This window comes from Protopterus annectens, chromosome 1.part1 (assembly GCF_019279795.1).
Source record: "Protopterus annectens isolate FY-2018-M chromosome 1.part1, PAN1.0, whole genome shotgun sequence".
NCBI lineage: Eukaryota > Metazoa > Chordata > Ceratodontiformes > Protopteridae > Protopterus > Protopterus annectens.
In genome coordinates, this window is record NC_056726.1 from 1,531,685,495 (window position 1) to 1,531,699,498 (window position 14,004).

Genomic DNA, 14,004 nt, shown 5'->3' on the forward strand with positions numbered 1-14,004 from the left:
CATGCAAACATAGACACACACACACACACACACACACACACACACACACACACACACACACACACACACACACACACACACACACACACACACACACACACACACACACACACACACACACACACACACACACACACACACACACACACACACACACACACACACACACACACACACACACACACACACACACACACACACACACACACACACACACACACACACACACACACACACACACACACACACACACACACACACACACACACACACACACACACACTCACTCACACACTCACACACTAAAACTATCCCTTACCTAGACCTTACTCTAATCCTACCCAGCAAACACTCAAACACACTCATACCCCAAGTGCCTAAACATTTGGTATATCTGGAAGTCTGTGCATTAGGGCATACATCCACTTTCCTCATTTTAAGCCATGGCCAATACATAACTAATACTTTGACATTACTGCAGTTGGCAAACCATGCACTGAACAAACCCGGGTTTGACATAAAAATACAGTAATGTATTCGATCAACAAAATCAACATTTAACAGAGTGAACTGCGCACCTTTTAATTATGTTAATGACATCAGCTTTAAATAAAATAAACTGTAACAAAACCCCAGCACTACATTCAGACAAATTTGTCTGAATAGTGGTAATGCTATGGAAGGGGTTTTGTAAATTAAGGTACAGGGTTAGAGTTGGCAAACCTTAGTAATGTGTTATGGGGCGAGGGGCTTCATGCCCCCTCCACCATCTTACTAATGCATGTTATCCCTAATCCTAACCCAGCTTCTGCACCTAACCCGAAGCATCCTTCTTCTTTTGCAAAACCTCTTTCCATAATTCTGTCAATACACAAGACATTTAGACACAAACTACAAGCATCACCCCACACACACACACACACACACACACACACACACACACACACACACACACACACACACACACACACACACACACACACACACACACACACACACACATATGCACACTCACAAAACACTAAATTTATCCCATAGCCTAGCCCCTATTCTAACCCTAACCCACTAACAATCCTGCAAGCACTCACATACATAGTGTCAAAACTTTTGGTAAATCTAAAATGTTATACTTTAAAACCAAATCAAACACTTACCTCCTATTTTCAACATTGCATGCACTTAACCAAACCTTCACATGCCCAAACCTTTACTAGACCAAATTCTCACATACTGCACTCTTTCAACAAAATGGTTATTTAAAACAGAATTCCTCGATTACTTAGTACCTTTGGGGGTCATTTTAATCCTATCCAATTACCCCATATGAAAATCAAACCCTGCATATTGTGTCTGTAAGGTAAACAACTTAATCATTATTCCAACCTCTCATCCCTTTAAGAAAGTTACTATACATTTCACAGGGGGCCTTTTAAGGCTAGCCATGCTTCCTAAAGGTGAGAATCAAACCCTCGACCTTGTGTCTGCAAGGTAAACACCTTAACCATTATGCCAATCCCCAATCATGTGATAACAGTGATGCATAAATAGTATATCCATAGATAGACAGACAGATAGCTATCGCATCATTATCATCACCAACCCCCCTTTTCCACATTGTCTACATGGGGTCAACGTGTCTCATCAACTGCACCATCGTTCTTGATTTACTGACACTGTCCTACCTTCTTCAGTGGCCATACCTGACTGTCACAGGTCTTCTCTCACATAATCCATCCCTCTCTTTGCTAAAGTCATTCATTTCTTCTTGACTTCTTCCTGGATCTCTCAGTTTTCTTCACCAGATTGTCTTCTTCTTTCCTGCACATATGTCCAAACCACTATTGTATCTACTTTGGCTTCTGCTCTGATGTCATCAGTTCTTTCTGTCGCCCAGTGTGCATCCTCCCACCTGTCTCAGGCACTTCATCTGCATCACCTCTAGCTTCCTCAACTGCTCTACCTTTACTGCCCATGTTTCTGTACCATACAGTAGTACTGGTCTCACCACTATTTTGCACATCTTATTTTATAGATTCTTTGGCATTCTTCTGTCATAAAATACCCCTGACACTGTGCCAGTTGGCTGATGCCATCTGATTCTAGCTTTGACTGCTTCAGTCACACTTCCATTCTCCTTAGTCACCCCTTCCAGATACTTGAAACTGTGAACTTGTTCCACTGTTTTTTCCTTCCAGTTAAATTTTCAGCTTCTACTGATTTTCCCCATTTGCTGCCATGACAACTATATTATTTGTACCCAATTTCATCCCATGTCCCTTCAGTTTTGCATTCCAGTCCCCTATCATTTGCTGAAGTTCTTGTTCAGTGTCTGCTGATAATGACATACCATCTGCATACAGTGACTTTGTTGATCTGTCCTTTCTGAACTATTTGCTAATGGAATCCATCACCAGTATGAATGATAATGGGCTCAGTGCTGGACCCTGATGCACCCCCTCCACCCCCAATGGGAAACGTAGTGAGTCTGAACACTGTTTGTACTTCAGTCACTCGGTCCTTGTTCATAGTCTGTGCAAAATCTACCAGTGTTTCTGGGACTTCAAACCATCACAGGATTTCCCAAATCAGCTTTCTTGGGACCTTGTTATTTGCCTTTCTGAGTCTTGGAATGACCATTTGGACTCTTTCTTCATCTCTAGCGTCTCCTGAGCTATCTGTTTCACTGCAAACATCAGGTAATTTCTGCTGTATCTTGATCTGAATCTGACTCAGTCATCTCCCATCTTACTTCCACTACTCTCTGAATTAGCTTATCGATCACCCTGTCCTGCATTTTCATGCAGTGTCGCAGGTCTGTGATATCTCTGTACTGCTCACAGTAGCAAATGTCCTTTTTGTTCCTGTGCACTGGCACTAAAATACTTATTCTCCAGACATCTAGGATATGCCTTTCTCTCCATACTGCTATGAGTACCCAGTAGAGCACTTTCTCCCCTAACTAGCCCAATATCTAGATTATATCTGCTGTGACCTCATTTGAGTTTACTGCTTTCTCTGACTTAATTTTCCTTAGTGCTGTTTTTACTTCTTCTAGGATGGGCTCCTCTTCTTTCATTGTAGGCTGCATCTGGGTCAGTATAACTTCTGTGTGGTTTTCTTCATTCAGAAGCTGCTGGGGCAATATTGTAGTTGAGGGCCTCACCAGTTCGTTTCGTGCAGAAGTGGGCGTGTCACAAATTGAGTGTGCTGGAGATATCCACCCAAACCCAGGACCTAACATTACAAGTCCTCTCACTAATTCACATCACCTTCCCAAGACAACTCAACTTAACTCCAGGCCGTTAAACAGTCTACTCCTCCAAAACCTAAATATTAGAAGCGTAAATAACAAAAAACATGAACTACACACTCTAATCTCTCAATACTCCCCTGATATAGTCAGTATAACTGAAAGATGGCTAAAACCATCTACGCAAGACACTGAGATCCTACCACCTGGATATAGTATACTTAGGCAAAACAGACTAGGTAAAAAGTGTGGAGGCATTGCCCTGCTGTACAAAAACAGTTTATCCATAACTAAACTCAAGGCAACTACACCCCCTTTAGAAAAAGCTGAAATTCTCTTAGCAAAGCTTAAAATAAGTAACAGAAAAGCCATCAACCTAGTAACAGGATATATCCCACCAGGCAATAACATCCCTATCATGGAGACATTCCTTCAATGGTTATCTCAATCCATGCCTCAAGAGACAATTGTATTAGGTGACTTTAATATAGACTGGCTCACTTGCTCTGCTCAGCTACCCATTAACCATATCAATCTTCATACCTTCTCTCAAGTAATCAAACAGCCCATCAGAATAGTTAAAGACAATAAAAAAAGAAAGCCTATTAGACTGGATCTTGCTAAATAAAATACCCTGCTACTACTTAGCTGGAACACTTCCAGATTCACTGAGTGACCATCAAACTACTTTCTTACTTAAATACAACTCCCATCACCCACAAAGTCCTATACATCACACAATTAGAAACAAAAAACATTTTAACCCCACTCATTTCAGACAAGAACTAAAGCTATATAATTGGTCTGACCTTTATTACCTACCGTTAGATGAAGCTATTCAAAACTTCAACTCCACCTTCTTAGATATATTAAACAGACACGCCCCTGCAAGAACTACTAGAGTAAAGTCAAAACCAGTCCCATGATTAACTAGGGAAACTAGGCAAAAAATAGCTGAAAGAAATAGAGCCTGGACAACCTGGAGGTTCAATAAAAGCCCTAGTACACAGCAAGCCTACCAACAGATTAGGAATCTAACCAAAAAACTAGTAATCCAAGACAAGAGAAAGTACTTCATTACCCGTCAAATCCAACACATGAATAACCCTAAGAAATTCTGGGCAGGTTTAAACAAGTTAATACACCCTGGTAAAACAATCACCCCACCCCCAACATCAGGTTTAACAAAGGACAATATAGATGAATCATTCAATACATTCTTTACTGAAACCGTACAAACTCTAGCCCAACAATATCTCACTGTCACTACAACAGGTGTCCCCACCCCCACTAACTGCATGCCCACTTTTAAACTGCAACTCACCCCAACCTCCTACATAAGAAAACTATTATCCCAGCTGAAACCCACAACAATGGGAATAGATTCCCTCCCCAATAAATTTCTAAAACTGGCAGCAGCAGAAATAGCTGTACCAGTTTCTATACTATCAATAGATCAATTACTGAAGCTACAGTACCCCTGATCTGGAAAAATGCCTATATCATACCTATTCACAAAGGAGGCACTTCCTATGACATATCTAACTACCGACCAATCGCTATACTATCTCCACTGGCTAAAATATTAGAAAAATGCATCCACCATCAACTTATGTCCCTTCTTATAAATCAGGAACTCGTATATCCATCTCAACATGGTTTCCGTCCAGGTCATAATACCACCACAGCTCTGATAGCATTCACAGGCACCATAAACCATAAACTTACTTCTGCCCTTTTCTTAGACCTATCAAAAGCCTTTGATATGGTTAGCCATGACAAACTCATCTGCCACCTCAAAAACCTAGGATTAGACAACCAATCAGTCTCCTGGTTCAACAACTATCTTAAGGACAGGCAACAAGCAGTACAGTGGAACAATAACTTGTCTCCACTTTTACCAGTCACTCTTGGGGTACCTCAGGGGTCAATACTGGGTCCCTTGCTATTCTCAATTTTCACAAACAATCTCTACTCAGCGGCAAATAGCACTAGCCTTATCCAATACGCAGACAATTTCACTATAATATGCAGTGCCTCTACCCTGCAAGAACTACACAATAAAACCCAGGATAACTTCCACTCAGTTGAAAACTGGCTTACTGACAATGGCCTCATTCTTAATCCCAAAAAGACCAAGATCCTGCTATTTCACCCCTCACAAAACACCACCCTTACTGACACTTTCTTTATTCACTCTAAAAATGGTACACTTTTCACACCCGAATTTCACACAAAACTACTAGGCATCACCATTGATAACAAGTTAAAATTTGATATCCACGTTAATCTAGCTATTAAAAACACTCACAGAAAGCTAGGTAGTCTCTACAAACACAAGTCCTACTTGACCCATACTGCTAGGACCACAATTGCTCGCACTCACTTGCTCTCAACATTACTCTATGCATCGCCACTCCTAACAAATCTATCCAAAAAAGAAACCAACAAACTGGAAACCTGCTATAATCAAATAGCCAAATTTGCTAATAACACATCACTGTCATAACCTAAAACAATTGGACTGGCTTGAACTGCCAAATTTATTAATCTACAATCAACATCACTAAGCTCCTCTCCCACCCAAATAAAACACCAGCATTAAGCAACCTAATTCAGCAGTATTCCTGTCCTAGGCTACTCTGCTCCACAGATAAGTTATTATTAACAGTTACTAGATCACATAACCATGCCGGTGACTCCCCCTACTCTTCTTACATATCCAAAATTTGGAACTCCCTGCCTCCTTCCATTACCCTGGAATCTTCTCTATCCAAATTTATGAAATTTATCAAAAGCCATCTCAGCAACAAATGGTTATGTCTCTGCTCCACACCTGACTAACTACAGTCCTGCTCCACTCCTGCTATAACTCTTTCCTCAAACACACAGTCTCCCGATATGAATGTTTAGTCTTATCAATACCATATTCAGATGCATGATGTGACTCTAGATAGGATATTTAATATACTTTATTGTTAGTACATGTATTGATCATTGTATATGTCTTTGTAAGAAATTAATAATTTGTGCTCATCTATATTGTCTGGTTGAATATACTAGAAACATGTAAAATATATTGTCTGTATGTCTTGAATATGTGTTTCTTTGGAGGTTTTCTCCCCGGACCTCCACTGAAAATGGACATGTATCCAGCTGGACTATCCCCAGTTAACAAATGTAAAATAAAATAAATAAATAAATAAATAAATAAAATAACCCTGCCTGCATATTTAATTTGCTCGTGCATACATGATATGAAAATATTAAATGTACACAAATGGTTAATACAGTAAGTTCATAGGTTCATAGGTTAGTACTAGGCTAACTGCCCTAGCGAGCCATTTTAAGCCTAGCCAGTTATCCCCTGTGAGATTTAAACCCTGTACCTTGTGTTTGTATCACCCAGGAAAGCTGTTCTTAGTAAAAGGTCCTGCCAATGATACTGAGGAATTGTCGGCTGTGACACCTACACTAAAAAAAAAAAAAAAAAAAAGAGTTTGTTTGGTCATTAATTGGGACAGTGAACCATCGCATTCCGACGCTGACAAAGAGAACTATAATGCTACACGGTAAAAAGCCTGATGACATGTGTTTTGATGGTTTAGTTTCTTTGCTGATTAATAGTATATATTTTTAGTGCAATAAAACTTGTCAATTACAGATGTTGGTAAACAGTTTACTGTTATATTTACTGTCATATTCCAATGTTAAGTGCACTTTTTCTTTGGTTGTACATTCGGAGGGAATGCATATTCATGAATGACATATCAGGGGGGTGGGTTTTGGGCAGGGCTTGCTACTGCGCATCTGGTGAGGCCCTCAACTACAATATCGCGCTGCTGGAAGTACTTGTTCCATCTGCCTTTGATGTCCTGTGGACTACTGAGCATGTTGCTGCTGAAGTGCCTTATGAACAATGTCTGGCTGTCTTCTTTCTCTTTCTGTCATCTGCTGAGTCACTTTCAAGAAGTTGGTAGAGTGCCTCTCATGCCTTGTTCTTTGTTATTGTGATTGCTCTCTTAGCTTCTTTCTTACCCTACCTATATTCTTTCTTAGCCTGTTGCATTTATTTTATCTTGTACATTTCCTGCGCTGCTCCTTTCTTTTCATAACTTTTTGGACTTCTGCCTTTCACCACCGATTTCTCTTATGTACCTTATTTCCCTATCTGTCTTGTCTGCATGCATGTTCCGTAATCCCCACATGTACTGTTTTGAGGTGCTGCCATTCTTATTCAACTCCACCTATTTCTTCTTATTCCTGAGGTGCTAGAGCCATGAGTATTTCCTTGAACTCGTGTGTTTTTGCTCCTGTCAACTTCCAAGTATTCAGCCTAGTCTCTGTGGATCTTAGAGCCTTCTCTAACTACTGCCTGTAGGTGATTGTGGCCACCAGTGGTTTATGCTGTGGGCCTACTGTTTAACTGGGGTTTACTTTGCAATCTCTGAAGGTACCCCAGTGCCCTTTCCTTACTAGGAAGAAGTCTACCTGAGTTGCATGCTGGTCACTGTTGTATGTGAACTTATGACTGTCTCTCTTGCTGACCATGTGTTGGCCACCAACAAGAGATTGGCCTGCAGAAGTCTACACTGGCTTCTCCTTATTATTTCCTTTTTCATTCACCCATGTGGGTCCAGGCAGTTATCATATCCTGTTCTGTTTGTCTGTCTGTCTGTCTGTCTGTCAGTCATGATATGAGCATTCAGGTTCCTTGTTATCAATATTAACTCATGTCCTGCTTTATCTAGCAGGACCTGCAACTGCCACCTGAAGCACTTTTATTTTAACTCACTATCATAACCCTGCTGTGTGGAGTAGGATGAGATTATGAATGCTGCCCTATCCTTACATGCAGTCTGACTGCTACGAGTCTGTCACTAATTTTGATGATATTCCTCATTGTCTTCTGAACACTGTCCCTCACCACAATTTCCACACCATTTCTAGTGTGTCATTTCCACTGAGTAATAGACTGTGGATCCCCATCTAAGTATCTTTGCTACCCTGCCCTTCTATCTTGTCTGCTGTATACACATGATACCCAGCCTCCTCCTTACCATCATGTCATCCATCTCCATGCTGATTTATACAACTGCAATGAGTACATATAGACAAAAAAAAAAAAAAAACCCTCCTCAGTTGTAAAATGATTGCACAGTGCATTGAGCAATATGCTTTAAATAACCAAATGCAAGTGTTTTTTGGAGGGGTCAAGTCCCCCTGCACCTTTCACACCGGTACTATTTATATATACATGGACTATGAGACTGCACAACAGTGAGTAATGGGAAATTCCCCAACCTCACTGTATTGTGATGTTACATAACATACTGCTGGCACTATGCGACAAACTGAACATTTGATCTCTAGTGCTATGGGCCAGTTCATTTGATTAGTGTGAGCATGCACCCATAAATATATATGTGTTTGTGTGTGTGTGTGTGTGTGTGTGTGTGTGTGTGTGTGTGTGTGTGTGTGTGTGTGTGTGTGTGTGTGTGTGTCGTGTGAGGGTGTGTGTGTGGGTGTGTGCATGTGCATGTGCGTGTGTGTATGTGTTCGGATCTACTTCAAAATGCTGAATTATTATAACGTTGAACCACAAAACATTGAGACCATAATATCGAAAGTCCAGAACACTGAAACGTTGGAACATCAAAATTACATAAGAATGAAAATTTAAATAATTGAGTCTTATATCATCGAAAGTGTTAGATTTTTATAGTTTAAAGTGTTAATTTTGTGGTATCACTTTAAGAAGTTGTATTATGTAGTGAGCAAACATGGTGGATAGTATGTTTTCCAGTTTAAGAGAAGTTCTGAGGTTGTATATTAAAAGTTTATCAGATAACAGTTAAGCATTGTTGCGTTTGAGTGATGGATTTATTACTTTAAAAGAAGTCAGGTTAGTGTTGTGGAAAGTGATAGGATATGTGAGTAGGGGAGTAAGTTTTTATTTTGGCTGCATGTACATGTTGTCAGGAAAATAGAGGTATATGTTCGAGATATTATTTGTATATTCTGTATGGAGATTGCAATACAGTGGGGAATGAGAAATTTACCTTGCCTCCACTGTAGTGCGATCTTGGAGTTGGTATATTAAATTGCAGGGGTGTGGGGGACGCATCCCCCACATGGGGGGTGTAGGGGGGCTTGCTCCCCTGCAGAAACATTGAAACAAGTGTGTTTGTCGGTTTAGTTAAGTTTAAAGTGAAGGGGGTATTACTAACGTGTGCATTGTAGCATTTGATGTTATGGGATGAGATGATTTCAATTTGCAGTGTTATGTAGTTTTATTGTTCTAAGTTTTCAGTATTCTCAGCTTTCGACATTATGGTCTCAATGTTTTGTGGTTCAACAGTTTTGTAATTCAGTGTTTTAAAGTACACCCGTGTGTTCATATGTACATATGTACATATGTATTTCTGTGTATGTGCCTGCATGTGAGCATATGTATGCAGGCATATATGCATATATTAGTATAGGACATGTTGTTGTATCTTTCGGCTTTTCCTGGTTAGGGGTCACCACAGCGGAACTTCGGTCCGCTAATGATTGGCAGTAGATGTTTACTTATCGAGTTGCCAGCCCTGATGCACAACCTTCAATGAAGGTACGCCCATTCACGCATGTCTCCACACAGAAGATGCTTTCGCTGAGAATCGAACAGGACAACGTCTTACTGTGAGGCGACAATGCTACCGCAGCACCACCACCATCAGACAGCATATTATTTTGGGATCATACCTCTCAACCTCTTAGCACAATAAATCTGGACAAAACCTAAAATAGTGGGGGAACAAAGGCCCCAAAATAGGAGCATATTGTAAATATTGCTCCTATAAACTTAAAAAGTTGCTAGAATAACAGGAATGTGTTAGTATTCATTTTTTTCTGAAGGATATGAAATTGGAAAGTCAAATGTATGTCATTATTTAATGGTTTCAATCCACAGTGATCTGCCAAGAAAACTACAGATTTTTTGAGAAACACACCAAAGATATGAGACAAAAATTTGGACAGTTGAAAAATATGTCTGGGAGGCAGAATGAAATTGCAGACTGCTGAGAAACTAATGGAGACATAGGAAGAACAACAAAATTCATACATTAAGTGATCAGAAGTCATGACTGAACCCTGGATACTGGAGCAGTGAGCAATCAGCCTCCACAGATGGCGTTTTTTTATCGAGAGTAAGTTGCCTTCTATGATCGATACGATGCATTGTTGATTCTCATTATAAACCCTTGTTGTTGTGTCTTTCGGCTTTTCCTGGTTAGGGGTCGCCACAGTGAAACACCGGTCCGCTAATGACTGGCAGTAGATTTTTACGTACCGAGTTGCCGGCTCTGGCACACAACATTCAACAAAGGTAAGCCCATTCACGCATGTCTCCGCACAGAAGACGCTCTAGCTGCGAATCAAACAGGACAATGTCTTACTGTGAGGTGACAATGCTACCGCAGCACCACCACCGCAGTCACATTCTCATTTTAAACCCTACTCCTCCCTAAAGGAAAGCATATCATTCCTTTGGATGCTTACTCCTTCCTTTGTAGCCTAACCAAGCCAACAGCTCTGCAGGTTCACTCCTTCCATCTGTAGTAACATACCAGTTTAGTACACTGTTACTTTAAATGATAAAGCTGAATAAAGCATAATAAGTGTTAACATAAACGTCAATAAAAATTCTGTCTGGCCAAGAGTAACATTTTTGTAACATTTTGTGATATACTGTCATGTATTATACTGCAGAAAAAATATCACGCTGATTGGTATAAGTGCAATAAGAGACAAGAAGGAATAATTTATGGCTGACTGAAGCGCTTCTCTTATAATAAATAATACTTTGCAGAGGCATGTTCTGTCACATTATGAAAACATGCTGCTAAGCAGCAATATGAAACACTTGATTATGTCTTATTCTTTAATGTATGCAGTTCAAGTCTCATGCAGTACTATGGTTTTAAATTTGTTAAGTAATTTGGAGAATGTATAAAGATAGGGGAGACAGTAATCTTTTTATTCTGAAGTAATCTCCTGAGAGAGACGAAAGTGCTTAATCCTGGTTCATTTATTGTTTTACTTAAATACATTTAAAAAAAAAACTTTTCATGCAGACTGTTCTTTTATCCACTCATTCAAAGTTTATTCTCATGCAGTATTACTTATTTTTCATACCTGACTCGTAGAGCTGGAATGAAATGTGGCTAGCATCAATGGCAACAGATACGGGGCCAATGGTGGCAACAGTTGCTTGAAGAGCCTTTTCGTTTATTGCAAATATGTCAGCAAAACCACTACAAGAAGCAGTTACTGCAGAAGCATTGAAGTGGCACCTTCCATTCTGAAATGGCACAACAAAAAACTAGTAAGTATATGGCAATACCACCAAGCACCAAGCTGACTTGTATGTCTATTAGGTAGGCACATGATTTGTAGCGTACTCTAGCTTCATATGGGTAAGACTCTTCTGTATTGATTCCCTTATTTGCTGCAATGTATTCATATGCATAATCCATGAGCCCACCGTCACAGCCGTCATTCCCAAAATCCGAGGAGCAGTCGACCAACTGCTGTTCACTCAGTGAAAGTAGCTCTCCCGTGTATCTGAAGTGCTGACCTTCCAGAGATCCTGTCTGGGAAAGGAAAGGGTATCCTTAGTACCTCTGACTAATACATGGAATAATGAAAACTCTTCCATAAATAACAATGTGGTTCTCTTCTGAGTGGACTCTACTTGAATTTCCTGTCTGCAACATCATTGCTTGATAGATTGTCACCGTCATAGGGTAACTGCCAAATTGATTACCATGTTAATACATAATATTCATCTTGCATTTATTATTATAAAATTTCATCAAACAATATTATATTCATAATATATGCTCATGTTTGCTGTCTGCTACTTTTACATTGTTTCTGTTCAATACAGCTGGGTGATTTTGGAATAAGGGATTATAGCAACTGACTCTGGCATGTTGAGTACATCATGGTAACAAAATTAAGTAAACCAAGTTGGCCTATAACCTGTCTGACTAGAATCAGAAAAGTTCAGAGACTTTAATGGAAAACAAGTTCCATAAATTGCTATGGAAAAAATATCTATCTATCTATCTATCTATCTATCTATCTATCTATCTATCTATCTATCTATCTATCTATCTATCTATCTATCTATCTATCTGTGCATGTGTACATAGATACAGATATGTGTTTGTATATATATATATATATATATATATATATATATATATATATATATATATATATATATATATATATATATATATATATATATATAACTCCAATTTTACCCCTCTCTCCCCTCAACCTTCCCTCAGGAAATATCATCAAATATAAGCCCCCCTACTATCACTAGGGAACAGGTCCTTAATGCTCTCTCTAGGACCAAGAACACTGCCTCAATGGGCCCAAACAATATCTCAGGATGCCTCCTAAGTAGCATGAAACATGACCTATCAAGGCCTCTGGAATTACTATTTAACTGTAGCCTCCAAACAGACTTTGTGCCTCATGAGTGGAGAAAGGCAACAGTCATCCCTCTGCACAAAGGTGGGCCATCTACAGATCCTGGAAACTACAGACCTATAAGTCTCACTAGTCTTATATATAAAGCCATGGAAAGAATTATCATGGAGATGATCAATAGAGATATAGTAAACCTCCAGACACTGGACCCAACCCAGTTTGGTTTCGTCAAGGGCAGCACATGCCTACTCATCCTGGTGGAATTCTTTAAGAAGGTCAGCAAAGCAATGGATGAGGGTAAAATTGTTCACACTGTCTCGCTGCCAAGGTGCCTGAACCCATCCCTTAGTCCCTGAATACTGGGTCAACCTTAAGGGGTGTGTTGTCGGGTTCAGGCACCTTGGCAGCGAGACATTTCCCTGAGGTACATTTGACTGGGGACTCATGGCTGAAGTGGCATTCAGCTGAAGAGAAATATGGCTGTTTGCTAATTCCCTGTGGGCAAAGAGAAGCACACACTGCCATGCCACAACTTTAATAACCAAATGCACTTGGGGAAAACAATGTCCATGGTCCACAAGGGAACATGAGACAGCAGGCAATATGGCAGGCATCAGCAGCAGGCTGGCCAGATGGCATGTCAGTGGCAGCAAAAATGCAGTGCAAAATGGGCAGTGCCTTTATAATTGGAGTGTGTGGACCACTACCCCCTTCACAGTGTCTAGGGAACATTACCTAAAATGCATACTGGAGCATAAATGTGACTACAGTAGCCTGCAGGATTTGCTCCATGCTGTAGCACACTTCTGCATGCTGTAGTTACATAAGTATGTACTGTACACTGAGCACAACACTCATTACTTCTTCTGCCTCCATGCATTTGGTTATTAAATCTGTGGACATGGCAGTGTGTGCTTCTCTTTGACAACAGAGAATTTATAAACAGCCATATTTCTCTGCAGCTAACTCACTTCAGCCATGTGTCCCCAGTCAAATGTACCACAGGGAAATGTCTCGCTGCCTAGGTGCCTGAACCCCTTAGGGACACACATATATAGTAATTTAGCCTTTGACCATACAGTGGTGAGGAAATCATTCCATGTTGCACAACTTATAAACAAAGGTATGCCATCTAAGTCCAAGGAAGTCATTGTTCCACTGTATTCAGCATTCATCAGACCTATCATTAAGTACAATGCCCCCTATGGTATGTACCTAACCAGGCATATCCAACAACTGGAATGTCCACAGGAGTTCTTCAC

General features: G+C 40.1%; 1 protein-coding gene across 2 annotated transcripts in view; it reads right to left on the reverse strand.

Annotated features, from left to right (window-relative positions):
- LOC122811208 (procathepsin L-like) overlaps positions 1 to 14,004 on the reverse strand; it is a 300,536-nt gene that overhangs the window by 141,084 nt on the left and 145,448 nt on the right. For both annotated transcript variants that reach the window (XM_044082904.1, XM_044082896.1), the window contains 2 exons: positions 11,698 to 11,889; positions 11,432 to 11,597 (listed from right to left, as the gene is read on the reverse strand). In XM_044082904.1, coding sequence (XP_043938839.1) covers positions 11,432 to 11,597; positions 11,698 to 11,889 — 358 coding nt within the window. The remainder of the gene's footprint in view (positions 1 to 11,431; positions 11,598 to 11,697; positions 11,890 to 14,004) is intronic.